The sequence below is a fragment of the Neovison vison genome, chromosome 4 (genome assembly GCF_020171115.1).
Source record: "Neovison vison isolate M4711 chromosome 4, ASM_NN_V1, whole genome shotgun sequence".
Classification (NCBI taxonomy): domain Eukaryota; kingdom Metazoa; phylum Chordata; class Mammalia; order Carnivora; family Mustelidae; genus Neogale; species Neogale vison.
The window spans coordinates 140192990-140209685 of NC_058094.1; the positions used below are offsets into that span (position 1 = coordinate 140192990).

Genomic DNA, 16696 nt, shown 5'->3' on the forward strand with positions numbered 1-16696 from the left:
TAAAAAGAACATCATTCTCACTCGTGTGCATTCCAGTATGTTCTCTTGTGTGGGATGAAGAGGAGGTGTCATAGCCAACGTGCTGGGAATTACACAGAACTCTGGCTAAAAGCTGAAAGGCTTCACTGTAGTAAACATCCTCAGATTATATCCTGAGAGGGGAACATGCCAAAGCCAGTGGAAACTTTGGCTTATTATCAACTTCATCCCTGGAGAGATTTGTATTGTCTTAGTGTCAGGATAGCGGGTACATAGCCTGCACTTGTCCTCGAGTTAGACTTCAAATTCTGTAAATCAATAGGACACCTTTTCAGAGGTTATTGCTGAAACGGTTAGAGTCACATTTTTGGCCAACCTCTAAATACACATTAGGGCTTTCTATGCATTTTGTATATAACTCCCCTCCTGGCTTCCCTGGCCCCATTCTACACTCTTCTTCCACACAATCCATGTTCTTCTGCAATTATTTTGTTCAATCTTTTCAATCAATCAATAAGCCACCCTAAATCCTCTCTGAAAGATGGGGTAAAAAGAAACATTAAGATTTGTTTGAAGGTCACATTTTTAATTATTTTATTATATTATTATTATTATTATTATTTATTATGCACAGCCATGTTTTTCACCTTGAGGTTAGTTTTTAACTTGAGGTAACACCGAGTTTTCCTCCAAAGAATATCTTCCTTTTATTCCTCCTGGAAAGCTGTGCCGCATGGTTATATGCCAGTGTGAACTTACACACATTATCTTCTCAAAGTTCTAAGAAAAGAATACAGTTGATAAGATACATTACAAAGCTAATTTTAAAGCAGTTATGAGTTTCCATTTTGCACACAAATCCCTGACATACGGTAGAATCACCAAGCTTGAGAGATGGTCTCTTTTCTTTACAGATAATACTGCCTGGTTCAGGAAGTTAAGTAATCAGCAAGGATTTACAACCCAATAAGTTAATGAACAAATTCTTTTGACACGGTTAAAAATATTAACTCTAAGTAACCACAGCTTCCTACTCAATCCTCTCAAGGATTCAGAATTGCTAGTCAAGCCAAAGGTGGAGAATAGAATTGGAGGGAACTGAGAAAGAGACACAGGACTCAGAGTGCAACACTTCACGGAAGATGATGGAGAGGCTAGAGGCGGAGTTGTGGCGGAATGACTGGGGAAGGAGCTGCGGGGTCCAAGGGGACTCTGAGGACAGAAGAGTTTTAGGAATTTCTTGATGTTGTGTTATATTTTGTTTGAAAAAAAAAAAACCTCCTTTATTTCCGTATCTTTTCAAGAAACTTTAGTAAAAGCTTACTTTCATTTATGGATTTTACTGTTTGAATTGCATGCATTTTTTTTGAAATGTGTTTCAAAAAAGCCAAATTATAGCAAGGGCCCAAGTGTCCATCAACTGATGAATGGATAAAGACGATGTGTTATACATACATGATGGAATATTACTCAGCCATAAAAAAGAATGAGATCTTGCCATTTGCAATGACTTGGATGGAGCTAGAGAGTATTATGCTAAGTGAAATAAGTCAGAGAAAAACAAATACCATATGATTTCACTCGTATGTGGAATTTAAAAAACAAAACAAATGAACATGGGAGGAAGAGAAAGAGGCAAACCATAAAACAGACTGCCCGATGCAGTGCTCGATCCCAGAACTCTGGGATCATGACCTGAGCCGAAGGCAGACACTCAACAACTGAGACACCCAGGTGTCCCCATAAAACAGACTCTTAACTATAAAGAACAAACCTAGAGTTGCTAGACAGGAGGTGGCGGGGGGCGGAGATGGGCTGGATGGGTGATGGGGATTAAGGAGGATACTCGTGATGAGCACCGGATGGTGTATGTAAGTGATGAATCACTAAATTCTACTCCTGAAACCAGTATCACAGTGTATGCTAACTGGAATTTAAATAAAAACTTGAAGAAAAAAAATAAGCAATGCTCTATACTCAATCTAAAAAATAAATGTACTATCAGACATGCCTATAGTTTTAGGAGAGCTTTTGGAGAACTCTACTGTGAGAGAGCTCTGTGCTTTCCTGAGAAACTATTCTTTATTTTATTTTAAAAATATTTTTATTGTGGTAAACTATATATAACATAAAGCTTACCATTTTAACTATTTTCAAGTGTACAAATCAGTGGTCTTACTCATGTTCACATGGTCTACAACCATTACAATCTTTTTCCAAAACTTTTCATCACTCTAAAAGGAAACTATCTATTAAGTTCTAGTCAAATTTCTGTCCCTATGAATTTGTCTATCCAAGGTATCTCTTAGAAGTGGAATCATATGATATTTGTCCTTTTGTGTCTGGCTTATTTCACGTAATGTGATGTTTTCAAGGTTCACCCATGTTGTACCATGTTGTCAATACTTTGTTTTTACGTCTAAATAACATCCCACTGTAGGTATACACCATATTTTGTTTATCTATCCTTCCATTGAAGGACACTTGGGTTGTTTCCACCTATTGTGGATTATGCTGCTATCAAACACTGGTGTACAAGTAAGTGTTTGTATTCCTGTTTTCAATTTTCTTGGATATATACCTAGGAGTAGAATTGCTGGGTCAGATGTAATTCTATGTTTAATCTTTAGAGGAAGTGTGACACTGTCATCCACAGTAGCTCCCCCATTTTATATCCCTACCATAATGCATAAAGGTAGCAATTTCGCCACATCCTTACCAACACTTTTTATATTCCCCTGTTTATTGTAGCCATCCTAGCTATCTGTGAGGTGATATCTCATTGTGGTTTTGATTTACATTTCTCTAATGACTAATTGTGTTGAGAACCTTTTCTTGCATTTGTTAGCCATTTGTTGATATTCTTTGAAGAAAGGTCTATTCTAGCCCTTTATCCATTTCTGATATTAAATCCTTATACCGAATTTACCAAATTTACAAATATTTTCTTCCATTCTGAGGGTTGTGTTCTCACTCTCTCAATAGTTTCCTTTGATACAGTTTTTATTTTTTATTAAAACGAAGTTATCTCCTTTTTCTTTTGTTGCCCGTTCCTTTGGCATAGCATTTAAGCAACTACTGCCTAATCCAATGTCCCTCAGATTTTCCCCTATGTTTTCTTCTAAGAGTTTTATAGTTTTAGCTCTTCAGTGTAGGTCTTTGATCCATTGTGAATTAATTTTTGTATATAGTGTAAGGTGATATTCCAACCTCATTATTTTAAATGTAGATATCTAGTCTTTCCATACTATTTATTAAATTAATAAATTTATTAAATTTATTCTTTTTACTAAATGATCTTGGTACCCTGATTGAACATCAACTAATCATAAATGTGAAGATTTACTTATACGTTCTCAATTCTTTTCCATCAGTCTATCCTTATGCCACAACCACACTGTTTTGACTATTGCCACTTTGTAATAAACTTTAAAATCAGGAAGTGGGAGTGCTCCAATTTTGTTGTTTTTCAAGATTGTCTTGGTTCTTCTGAGTCCTTTGAAATTTCATGTGAATTTTAGGATGGGTCTTTCAATCTCTGTAAAAAACAATAATGGGATTTTTTTTTAGGGCTTGCAATGAATTTGTAGATCACTTTAGGTAGCACTGTAATCTTCACTATGTTCAGTTTTCCAAGTTATGAACACAGGGTGTGTTTCCACTTATATATGTCTTCTTTAGTTTCTTTTAACATTGTTTCATCTTTCAGTATAAAATTCTTGCACTTGTACCCTGACTAAATTTATTCCTAAGTATTTATTATTTTTGATGCTATGGTAAATTGAATTGCTTAATTTCCTTTTGGAAATTTTTCTTTGCTAGTGTATAGAAACACGAGTGATTTTTGTGTGTTGATTTTGTATCCTGTGCCTGTACAGAATTAGCTCCAACAATTTTTTTTGTATGTGTATGTGATTCTTCAGGATTTATTAAATAAAAGATCATGCCACCTGCTAATCATATGCCAGTTTGGATGCTTTTGTTTCTTTTTCTTCCCTAATTGCTTTGGCTAGACCTTCCAACATTAACAATGTTAAACAGAAGTGGCAAAAGCAGAGATCCTGATCTTAAAAGGAAAGCTTTCAGCCTTTCACCATTGTAGTATGAAGTTAGCTCTGGGTATTACACATATGGCCTTTATCATGATGAGGAAGTTCTTTATAGTCCTAACTTATCAAGTGTTTTTATCATGAAAGGGTGCTGGAGGTTGTCTAATGCTTTTTCTGTATCAATTGAGATAATATATTTTTCCTTCATTCTATTAGTGTGGGTATTACCTTCCTTGATATTCATATGCTGAGCTACCTGGTATTCCTAAGATAAAACTCACTTGATCTCAGTTCAGATGCCTTCTTCCTAACATGACTAGAACAGAACTCATAGCATTTCCTTCCAACCTACTTCTCCCTTCTGGGTGTCTTGTCTGGTAATGGTTCGGTCATTTCCTCAGTCACTCAAGCCAGGAATTTTTATCTCTTCCCACTCACTTAGTTGTCAGTCATCAGTTCTGTAAGGTAGCTTTCTAAGAATCCTCTCATCATTCCACTTACGACCAACTCACCGTTTCTATTATTAGTTAAGGTTGCTGTAATCTTTCATTTTATTGTAATGCCTTCAGCCTGGATAGCGTGCCTCTCCTTTTCTTTCTCCTCCTCCTATATGCATCAGGTCAAAGCACTCCGTGCTTACCCCTAAAAGCCCTAGAACACATGTTAATTTTCTATATCCTACTTTTAGAGTTCTAAAGCTTTAGGATAAGGACTGTGTATATTCAGTATTGCAACAATGTTCAGCACACAGCAAGAGCTGAACAAATGATTCCTGAGTGTCTGAAACAGACCAACAATTCCTTAAAGTGATATGGTGGAGTATAGTAGATACAGTACTATAGCCATAGTAAGAAATCAGCAATATATATATAATTACAGATAAGCATCAAGCATATATGTATGTGAAGGTTTAAAAGCTTTTAAACTGACTTCTCTTTCTTGCTTCCTTACCTCTGATTTTGAAAATTCTCCCTACTTTCCAAGATCGATTTCATTCCTTACCTTCTCCAGTGCCTAACCATCAAACATATACCTATCAATTCAGCACTTAATTACACACTAATGTGAAATCCCCCATATTATTCATAATGCTCTCCTCACCAAAAACGGGGGGGGGGTGTCTCTGTGATGTTAGCATATATCTATACCATATTGCTAAATGATGCTATAAACAGAATGTAGTTCCACTCACCTCCATTTCCACTAGTCATGTATCACTGGCATGTTTAATAATGTACTATCTTATATTGATTATAATTAGATGTTGTTTCTTTGAGTTTTGCCTCCACATTCAATTTGCACTTTTCTGAAGGCAACAACCTCCATTCAGCCACTTTTGTGTTAACCAAGAATTTGCAGTCCAAGCAGCCACACAATTCATAGTCTCCCAACATAAATGTTTATGGGTTGTGTACTTATGCCTTTGTCTATACTTGAGTGACACTTATGGAATGAGCAGTGCCAAGTTTATTTTTATTTTATGACTTGATATTTCGCTATAATGTTCTTATACTGGCAGACATCACAGCCTCAATGACAATATTAAGGGAACAACATATACTTCTCTCCCCTAGGAACCTGGGTGGACGTGGAGGGGTTTCTCCACTTAATATTTTCTCCTTATGCGCTGGGTGCTGATTCTCAGTTTGGCTCAGGGTAGGGACAACCTTGAGAAGAGGCTCCTCAGTCATATTCCAGTCAGCTGTCGGAGCCACACAACTATACATTTGTGAACGTGCTCTTTGAAAATAAAGAAGTAGGTTTAATGGGAAAAGCCACCTCGCTCATGTTGTCTCCCACATTGCCCAGGACAGAAAAGTTTCCAAACTTTCTATCAACAGCTAAGTAAACTCAATTCATATACATATTATATAGCTTCAAGCTTGCTTTGGAACAGCTTTGCTTCTTGCTTTGGCAAGAAATAAAGTTTGATTCATGGATATGGGGAAAGTTCTGGTCTTTCTGGGACAGTCTTGTCCTGGGCACAGTCACAGTAATAAGCAAAGAAAAGAAAACAATAATTAAAAAGGTACTGTACTTAAGTTTCTCTCAGGAGTCTCAGGAACAAAGTCTGCAAAAATTCTGTTAATGCTCTCCATTGCTTCGTAGGTATTAGATGACCCGTGGACAGCATTTTTCAAAATACTTCTTCCAAACCTGGCTCGGATAGAGTCTGGGGACAGTATTTTTGCCTCCTCTGGTTCTACGGGACCCATCAATCGTCTCCACTCTGAAACAGCATTCCATCTGGTCAGAACCATGACCAAAGATGGACCCCTGTAAATAAGAATGCTTTCAGATGATCTGGGCTATTTATACCTATAGAGATTGCATATACAGCTAAGGACAGAGTACCACGCTTTGTCTTTATTCCCTGTTCTTATCAGTGTGTTTTTGTGCTTTCTGTTTTTCCATTTCTCCCCTTTCTAACAGGTTGTTGTGCTAGAAGAGTGCTATAGTTTAATTCTAGAAATATATGCTAGGCACTATTCCAAGTATGTTTAATGTATCAATTATATACCCCTCACAACAAACAAATAGATAGATACTATTATTATCTCCATTTTAAAGATGAGGCAACTGAGGCACAGATTAAATATGTTGACAGATCAGGGATTTAAAAGCAGAGATTAGAACCCAAATCACCTCTGTATCTAATGTAAAGACCTAAGGAAATGAAGGAAGGAAGGAAAGAAGGTGGTAGGAAAGGAAGGAAATAGGAAAGAAATGAACCCCAAATATTAATAGGGTGTCTCTTAATGAATGGAATTTTTAAAATTACATTTTGAATTTTTCAGTTTCTATAATGAATACTTGCTACTTATATAATGCAAAGAACTGTATCAGAAACTTACTCAGTTAACATTTCTACTACATCTTGATAAAAGTCTTTTCCTTTTATTTTTGAATAAATTTTTTCTGCTTCTTCTTCAGTTAGGAGCATTTCCTTCATCTGTGTTATTTCAAATCCAGCCTCTCTAACAAGTTTCAGGATCTCCTCTAGGGAAAGCAGATATTTGGTAACCTAGCAGAGTGCCTCCACTTTTGTTCCATATTCAAATAGACTGAAATAACTAAGGAAAGTAATCGTTTTACTTGCCTACTGTGGCTTAAAAAGCTAAAACTCTGCTAAACTAAATTGAACTGAAAAGCATCAGATCAACATTCAGAGCAACGTGAATACATTAACACAGATGATCAGTCTCTGAGATGCACCTTTCCAGAACCCACTGGAAATGTCTCATTGACTATAAGGAGGTTGCGAGGGGTGTGCTTCTGGGCTGAAAGTGAAGACGTGTTTTCACATCCACGCAGCAAATGTCAAGGAAGTCTTTGCTAGATATAGATTGAAGGGCATATAGATTGAAGCCCATCTGAACACTGCTCCCTGACGTAGAAAGGCACTATTTGAGGGAATTAAAGTAAATCTTGTCAAAATCTCACAACAGCCTAAACGTTAAAGGCTACATTCAGGGAATCAAATGAGGGATTAGGAGCTTTCTGGTAAAACAGTCTTTTCTTTGGTCCAGGTCAAAAGCACTTATAAGTGCTGTGCTGCCCTGCTGGTCTCTATAGATCAACCTTGAGTATAGCCCATAGAAAGCCTGAAGAAGGCTGGACTTCTGCAAAGGGGGCAGACAGGATGCGCCCTATGAGAGGCGCTGTGGGAACAAATATGAAGGGAACATTAACCATTTCTTCCAGATCTTGTCTGCTTAGAGGGCCTGGCCTAGAAACACAGCTTGAAAAGGTTGTCATTATTATAAAGAACAATGCAAAAGGCTCCCAGAACTACAGGCAAGTAAACTATTAACTCTCCAGGAAGGTCAGATATGATTTCCAGAAAGGCCAACCTTTGTGTTCAGTACAGTAAAAATAAGATATGATCACCAACCCTTTCCCATCTTGTTTCATGGTGAAAAAATAATGAATACTGTTTTTCTGAAAATAAATAAATTGGGAAAAAAAAGTTAAAAAAATAAATAAATAAACTTTTTTTTAATAAATAAACTTTTAATTTAAAAAAAAAGATATGATCACTAAGCAGACAAATAGAGAAACAACATTGTAAGCACAGTGCAGAATTTCTAAAAATAACAATGATGATGATGTTAATGAAAACACTATGCATTAAAATCTATGGGGTAATCAGAGGAAATTAAAGCAGTAATCAAAAATTTATATTGACAAAAATAATGGAAATAAATGAATAAAATATCCAATTTAAAAAGCTAGAAGAAGGGTGCCTGGGTGGCTCAGTGGGTTAAGCCTCTGTCTTCAGCTCAGGTCATGATCTCAGGGTCCTGGGATCTAGTCCCTCATCGGGCTCTCTGCTCAGCGGAGAGCCTGCTTTCCCCTCTCTCTCTGCCTGCCTCTCTGCCTACTTGGGATCTCTCTCTCTGTCAAATAAATAAATAAATTCTTAAAAATAAATAAATAAGGGGGGACAAGATGGCGGGGTACTAGGAAGAGGCGTCCTTTCAGCTGGTACCCCAAAGTGAGCTGATTACCTACCAAAGAACTCTGATCACCCATGAAATCAGCCTGAGATCAGAATTATACACGTCTGGATCTCTACAGGGGCAGAAGACGCCAGTGAGCAGGTAAAGCGGAATGGGAACAGCGGACTGATATCGGAAGATAAACAAAAGGGGAGGGAGCCACCAGAGGCGACCAGTGCGAAAGTAATACCCCGATACGAGCAAGAGCGCCCTGCGTCTGGGGACCAGCATTAACTTGGAGACTGGTTGAAAGCACTCCAAAAGAGCAAAGGATTGCTGGGGGAAATAGTGGGAATCGGGGCAGCTAGGGACAGGGGCTTAAGTCCCCGGTCCCAGACGGCCTCCCTGGCACAGAGGCAGAGAGAGTGCGGCGGAGAAACCGGCTCCTGGTCCCTAAGCCGCCAGCGCGCCCCAGAGCGCCTGAGTTCCGGCTCCTGTGAGGGGATGGGAGCCGGGCCGGTCTGCGGAACGCGCACTCGCCCTACCACAAAGCTTGAGATGCGCGCGCACGTCGCTCCAGCTCTCCTGGGTTTCTAAGGCCCTGGGGCGCTTCTTGACCCGGGCCATTGTTTCAAAGTCTAAGCCTCGCGCCCGCGAAACTCTTCCCCGGACAGAGGCGCGCAAAAGCCCAGCCTGCGGCTTACGGACCAGCGCCCCGTTCTCAGTGCCCCAGACGCGCGCCCGACCCACAGCCGCCTCTGAAAAGAGGTGCGCGCAAGCCGGGCACTCCCAGCCCCGGCCGGCGGCAAAATCTCAGTGTGCGATCGCTGCTTGGAACCTCTCTGGCAGTCAGGAGCTCCCAGACAGCCGCCACTGCCTTGGCTTTGGGGGCGAGCAAAAGATCCTGCGCCCCCAGGGTCTGCAACTTGGAACCTGCACTGCCAGCGGCCAAGGGGGAATTTATTCAGCTTCTGCACCCAGACTGAGGCTTCTCTCTGAGACGGAGATCAGGAAGTGTTCCAGGGTGCACCTTGACTGCACCAGAGTAAATACATCCAGCTACATCTGTTCAGTCTTCTCCCACCAAAATGACTAGGAGGAGGAATGCCCAACAGAAGAAAAATACAGAAGATGGACCTTCTGCAATAGAGCTAACGGCTATCAACATAGACAATATGTCGGAAAGAGAATTCAGGCTAACAATTATCCAGGCAATAGCTAGGTTGGAGAAAGCCATGGATGACCAAACAGAATTGATTAGGGCCGAACTGAAAGCGACCAGACAGGATGTTCACAATGTTAGGGCGGAGCTTAAAGCTACCAGGGAGGAGGTCCACAATGCTCTCAATGAGTTCCAATCCAATCTAAACTCTCTCAAAGCTAGGGTAACTGAGACAGAAGATAGAATTAGTGATCTGGAAGACAAACAGATAGAGAGAAAAGATCAGGAGGAAGCCTGGAACAAACAGCTTAGATCCCACGAAAGCAGAATTAGGGAAATAAGTGATGCCATGAAGCGTTCCAACGTCAGAATTATTGGAATTCCTGAAGGGGAGGAGAAAGAAAGAAGTCTAGAAGATGTCGTGGAACAAGTCCTTCATGAAAACTTTCCGAATCTTGCGAATGAAACCAGCGTTCATGTACTAGAGGCTGAACGGTCTCCACCCAAGATTATACACTCCAAAAAAACATCACGACACCTGATAGTCAAATTGAGGAATTATAATTGTAGGTATAATCTCTTGAAAGCTGCCAGGGCAAAGAGGCTCCTTACTTACAGAGGGAAGCCCATCAGAATAACGTCAGACCTGTCCACAGAGACCTGGCAAGCCAGAAGAGGCTGGCAAGATATATTCAGGGCACTAAATGAGAAGAACATGCAGCCAAGAATACTTTATCCAGCAAGACTGACATTCAAAATGGATGGAGAGATAAAGAGTTTCCAAGACCGGCAAGGCTTAAAAGACTATGCAACCACCAAGCCAATACTGCAGGAAATATTAAGAGGGGTGCTATAAAAGAGGAAAAATCCAAAGAATAGCATTGAACAGAAATATAGAGACAGTCTACAGAAAGAAAGACTTCAAAGGTAACTCGATGTCAATAAAAACGTATCTATCAATAATCACTCTCAATGTGAATGGCCTAAATGCACCCATAAAAAGGCACAGGGTTGCAGATTGGATAAAACGACAGGACCCATCCATATGCTGTCTACAAGAGACCCATTTTGAACCTAAAGATACACGCAGACTGAAAGTAAAGGGATGGAGAAGCATCTTTCATGCCAATGGGACTCAAAAGAAGGCTGGGGTAGCGATTCTCATATCAGATAAATTAGACTTCAAACTAAAGACTGTACTCAGAGATACAGAAGGACACTACATAATCCTTAAAGGGACTATCCACCAAGATGATCTAACAATTGTAAATATCTATGCTCCCAATATGGGAGCAGCCAATTACTTAAGAAAACTGTTAATCAAGATAAAGAGTCATATTGATATGAATACACTAATCGTAGGTGATCTTAACACACCTCTTTCAGAATTAGACAGATCATCGAAGCAGAAAATCAATAAAGAAACAAGAGCATTGAATGACACATTGGACCAGATGGACCTCATAGATATATACAGAACATTCCACCCTAAAACAGCAGAATACTCATTCTTCTCAAGTGCACACGGAACCTTCTCCAGAATAGACCACATACTGGGTCACAAATCAGGACTCAGCCGATACCAAAAGACTGAGATTATTCCCTGCATATTGTCAGATCACAATGCTTTGAAACTGGAGCTCAATCACAAGGAAAAGTTCCAAAGGAACTCAAACACCTGGAAGCTAAAGACCACCTTGCTCAAGAATGCTTGGATCAACCAGGAGATCAAAGAAGAACTGAAACAATTCATGGAAACCGATGAGAATTAAGACACTTCGGTCCAAAACCTATGGGATACAGCAAAGGCGGTCCTAAGGGGAAAATATATAGCCATCCAAGCCTTGCTCAAAAAAATGGAAAAATCCAGAACACACCAGCTGTCTCTACACCTTAAAGAACTGGAGGATCAACAACACTTCAAACCAACTCCACACATAAGAAGGGAAATCATCAAGATTAGAGCTGAGATCAATGAGGGAGAAACCAGAGATACAGTAGAACGTATCAATGAAACTAGAAGCTGGTTTTTTGAAAGAATCAATAAGATCGATAAGCCACTGGCTACACTAATCCAAAAGAAAAGAGAGAAATCCCAAATTCATAAAATTATGAATGAAAAGGGAGAGATCACAACTAACACCAAGGAAGTAGAAACAATCATCAGAAGTTATTACGAACAGTTATATGCCAATAAGCTTAGCAACCTAGATGAAATGGATGCATTCCTGGAATAATATAAACTACCAAAATTGAACCAGGAAGAAATCGACAACCTGAATAGACCGATATCTAATAACGAGATTGAATCAGTGATTAAAAACCTCCCAAAAAACAAGAGCCCAGGACCTGACGGATTCCCTGGGGAATTCTACCAAACCTTGCAAGAAGAAATAACACCTATTCTCCTGAAGCTGTTTCAAAAAATTGAAGCAGAAGGAAAACTTCCAGACTCTTTCTATGAAGCCAGCATTACCCTGATCCCCAAAGCAGGCAAGGACCATACCAAAAAGGAGAATTTCAGACCAATATCACTGATGAATATGGATGCTAAGATTCTCAACAAGATCCTAGCCAACAGGATCCAACAACACATTAAAAAGATTATCCACCATGATCAGGTGGGATTCATCCCAGGGCTACAAGGATGGTTCAACATTCGTAAATCAATCAATGTGATACAACAAATTAATATGAGAAGAGAGAAGAACCACATGGTCCTCTCAATTGATGCAGAAAAAGCATTTGACAAAATCCAACATCCGTTCCTGATTAAAACGCTTCAAAGTATAGGGATAGAGGGAACATTCCTGAACCTCATCAAATCTATCTATGAAAGACCCACAGCAAATATCATCCTCAATGGGAAAAAGCTTGCAGCCTTCCCGTTGGGATCAGGAACAAGACAAGGATGCCCACTTTCACCACTCTTATTCAACATAGTATTAGAAGTCCTAGCAACAGCAATCAGACAACAGAGAGAAATAAAAGGTATCCAAATTGGTAATGAAGAAGTCAAACTCTCTCTCTTCGCAGATGACATGATTCTTTATATGGAAAACCCAAAAGACTCCACCCCCAAACTACTAGAACTCATACAGCAATTCAGCAGCGTGGCAGGATACAAAGTCAATGTGCAGAAATCAGTGGCTTTCTTATACACTAACAATGAAAATACAGAAAGGGAAATTAGAGAATCGATTCCATTTACTATAGCACCAAGAACCATAAGATACCTGGGAATAAACCTAACTAAAGAGGTAAAGGATCTATACTTGAGGAACTATAGAACACTCATGAAAGAAATTGAAGAAGACACAAAAAGATGGAAGACCATTCCATGCTCTTGGATCGGAAGAATAAACATTGTTAAAATGTCTCTACTGCCTAGAGCAATCTATACTTTTAATGCCATTCCGATCAAAATTCCACCGGCATTCTTCAAAGAGCTGGAGCAAATAATCCTAAAATTTGTATGGAATCAGAAGAGACCCCGAATCGCTAAGGAAATGTTGAAAAACAAAAATAAAGCTGGCGGCATCACCTTACCTGATTTCAAGCTTTATTACAAAGCTGTGATCACCAAGACAGCATGGTACTGGCATAAAAACAGACACATAGACCAGTGGAACAGAGTAGAGAGCCCTGATATGGACCCTCAACTCTATGGTCAATTAATCTTCGACAAAACAGGAAAAAATATACAGTGGAAAAAAGAGAGTCTCTTCAATAAATGGTGCTGGGAAAACTGGACAGCTATATGTAGAAGAATGAAACTCGACCATTCTCTTACACCGTACACAAAGATCAACTCAAAATGGATAAAAGACCTCAACGTGAGACAGGAATCTATCAGAATCTTAGAGGAGAACATAGGCAGTAATCTCTTCGATATCAGCCACAGCAACTTCTTTCAAGATTCGTCTCCAAAGGCAAAGGAAACAAAAGCGAAAATAAACTTCTGGGACTTCATCAAAATCAAAAGCTTCTGCACAGCAAAGGAAACAGTCAAAAAAACAAAGAGGCAACCCACGGAATGGGAGAAGATATTTGCAAATGACAGTACAGACAAAAGGTTGATATCCAGGATCTATAATGAACTCCTCAAACTCAACCCACACGAAACAGACAAACACATCAAAAAATGGGCAGAAGATATGAACAGACACTCCTCCAATCAAGAAATACAAATGGCTATCAGACACATGAAAAAATGCTCATCATCATTAGCCCTCAGGGAGATTCAAATTAAAACCACATTGAGATATCACCTTACAGCAGTTAGAATGGCCAAAATTAACAAAACAGGAAACAACATGTGTTGGAGAGGATGTGGAGAAAGGGGAACCCTCTTACACTGTTGGTGGGAATGCAAGTTGGTGCAGCCTCTTTGGAGAACAGTGTGGAGATTCCTCAAGAAATTAAAAATAGAGCTTCCCTACGACCCTGCAATTGCACTCCTGGGTATTTACCCCAAAGATACAGATGTCGTGAAAAGAAGGGCCATCTGTACCCCAATGTTTATAACAGCAATGGCCACAGTCGCCAAACTATGGAAAGAACCAAGATGCCCTTCAACGGATGAATGGATAAGGAAGATGAGGTCCATATACACTATGGAGTATTATGCCTCCATCAGAAAGGACGAATATCCAACTTTTGTAGCAACATGGACGGGACTGGAAGAGATTATGCTGAGTGAAATCAGTCAAGCAGAGAGAGTCAATTATCATATGGTTTCACTCATTTGTGGAGCATAACCAATAGCAATGAGGACAAGGGGCATTAGAGAGGAGTAGGGAATTTTGGTAAATTGGAAGGGGAGGTGAACCATGAGAGACTATGGACTCTGAAAAACAGTCTGAGGGGTTTGAAGTAGCGGGGGGGGTGGGAGGTTGGGGTACCAGGTGGTGGGTATTATAGAGGGCACAGCTTGCATGGAGCGCTGGGTGTGGTGAAAAAATAATGAATACTATTTTTCTGAAAATAAATAAATTGGGAGAAAAAAAAAATAAAAAATAAATAAAATAAAATAAATAAATAAATAAATAATTTTAAAAATTAAAAGCTAGAAGAAGAACACTTTAAAAACTATTAGAGACTCAAAGGCAAAACTTTTAAAAAACAAACGAAAGCAATAAGTTTGAAAACAGAAAATAAAACTAATAAATCAAATTCTGTTTGTTTGAAAGACAACAAATGAAGAAATAGCAGGGTAGAAATAACCACTGAATGAAGAAATTAAACATGATAATAAGAGACCATGAACTCTATACAGACAAAATGTATAATTTCCTAGGAAAATACAACTTAGCAAAATTAACTCTAATTAACCACAGTGGAGGTAAAAGGTTTTTAATAGATCAATTTCCATAGAAGACTTTCTCCACAGAGAAGTGGTCAAAAAATTATCCCACAAAAAAAAGGCAACAGGCCCAGATGTTTTCACAGGAAAACTCTACCAAATCTTCAAATACCAATCCCACTGCTTCTTAAACTCCTCCAGAGTACCGCAAATGAGACATGCACATTTTTTTATGAAATATTACACTGTTATCTAAACCGTGCACAAAAAATGAAAAGAACAGACCAATCTCACTGTCCCAATGCGAAAAATCCTAAATAAAATACAAGCAAATAGAATCTAAAAGCACATTTAAAAAATACCTCAGGATAAGGAAGATGTGGTCCATATACACTATGGAGTATTATGCCTCCATCAGAAAGGATGAATACCCAACTTTAGTATCAGCATGGACGGGACTGGAGGAGATTATACTGAGTGAAATAAGTCAAGCAGAGAGTCAATTATCATATGGTTTCACTTATTTGTGGAGCATAAGGAATAACATGGAGGACATGGGGAGATTGAGAGAGAAGGGAGTTGGGGGAAAGGGGAAATTGGAGGGAGAGACAAATCATGAGAGATTGTGGACTCTGAGAAACAAACTGAGGGTTTTGGAGGGGAGGGTTGTGGTGGGCTGGGTGAGCCTGGTGGTGGGTATTAAGGAGGGCACATACTGCATGGAGTGCTGGGTATGGTGCACAAACAATGAATTTTGGAACGCTGAAAAAAAATAAAATAAAATAAATAAATACCTCAGGACTAAGTGAAGTTTATAAAAGAATGGAAGAACGGCTTGATATTAGAAATATCATGAACATGATTTTTTTTAAAGATTTTATTTATTTATTTGAGAGAGAGAGACAGTGAGAGAGAGCATGAGCGAGGAGAAGGTCAGAGAGCGAAGCAGACTCCCCATGGAGCTGGGAGCCCGATGCGGGACTCGATCCCGGGACTCCAGGACCACGACCTGAGCCGAAGGAGTCGTCCAACCAACTGAACATGATTTTTCCTACTAAAATACCAATGGAGAAAACCATTGTCATCTCCATCAGCTCTGAAAAGGACTTCAACAAAATTCAATTTCATTTTGATTATAAGAGAGACAGAGAGAAGGAAGAGGGAAGTAGGGCGAGAGAACAAATATGACAAAAGTTCATTGTTAAATCTAGACTGATATGGACATTTGTTGAATTATTCTTCTAGCTTTTCCATAGTTTGAAAGTTTTCACAAAATCTGAAGGAAACGTACACATTAATTTTTATTTCTAAATATTTACCTCTTTGTTCCTGTGTTAAATGAGGTTTAAGCAGTGCTAAAGTGCTTTGAGGAGGAAAGAAATACTGTATTTCCCTCTCGGCCGCTTCTAATGAATCACTTCCATACAACTGGTTGATGGGCAAACCTTCCATTGCAAATCGTGCGCATAAACTTTGAAAAAGAAGTCAAGGTAAGCACTGTTAGAGTGTAACATAATGTAGTATAATCTAAGACAACAGAACACTGTATAAATTGTCCAAAAGTTATGAAACAGGTCATTCCTGATCTGGACACTGTGTAGAAGCAATAATTACAGAGTGGCTTGGCGCGTACTCCTTCCTCACAAGGTAGCTTCACAGCCATTAGGAAGAATATAAACAGTGAAATAATTATGATGTAACTATCGACAGATAACTCGAAAGAAGGAACTGTACCCTGGTACAGGGGAAAAGCACAGAC

General features: G+C 39.2%; 1 protein-coding gene across 1 annotated transcript in view; it reads right to left on the minus strand.

Moving 5' to 3' along the window:
• Positions 1 to 3485: 3485 nt before the first annotated feature.
• NME8 (NME/NM23 family member 8) overlaps positions 3486 to 16696 on the minus strand; it is a 73073-nt gene continuing 59862 nt past the window's right edge. Inside the window, exons 13-16 of the mRNA XM_044245783.1 lie at positions 16257 to 16408; positions 6884 to 7028; positions 6067 to 6305; positions 3486 to 3517 (exon numbers count right to left, since the gene is read on the minus strand). Coding sequence (XP_044101718.1) covers positions 3486 to 3517; positions 6067 to 6305; positions 6884 to 7028; positions 16257 to 16408 — 568 coding nt within the window. The remainder of the gene's footprint in view (positions 3518 to 6066; positions 6306 to 6883; positions 7029 to 16256; positions 16409 to 16696) is intronic.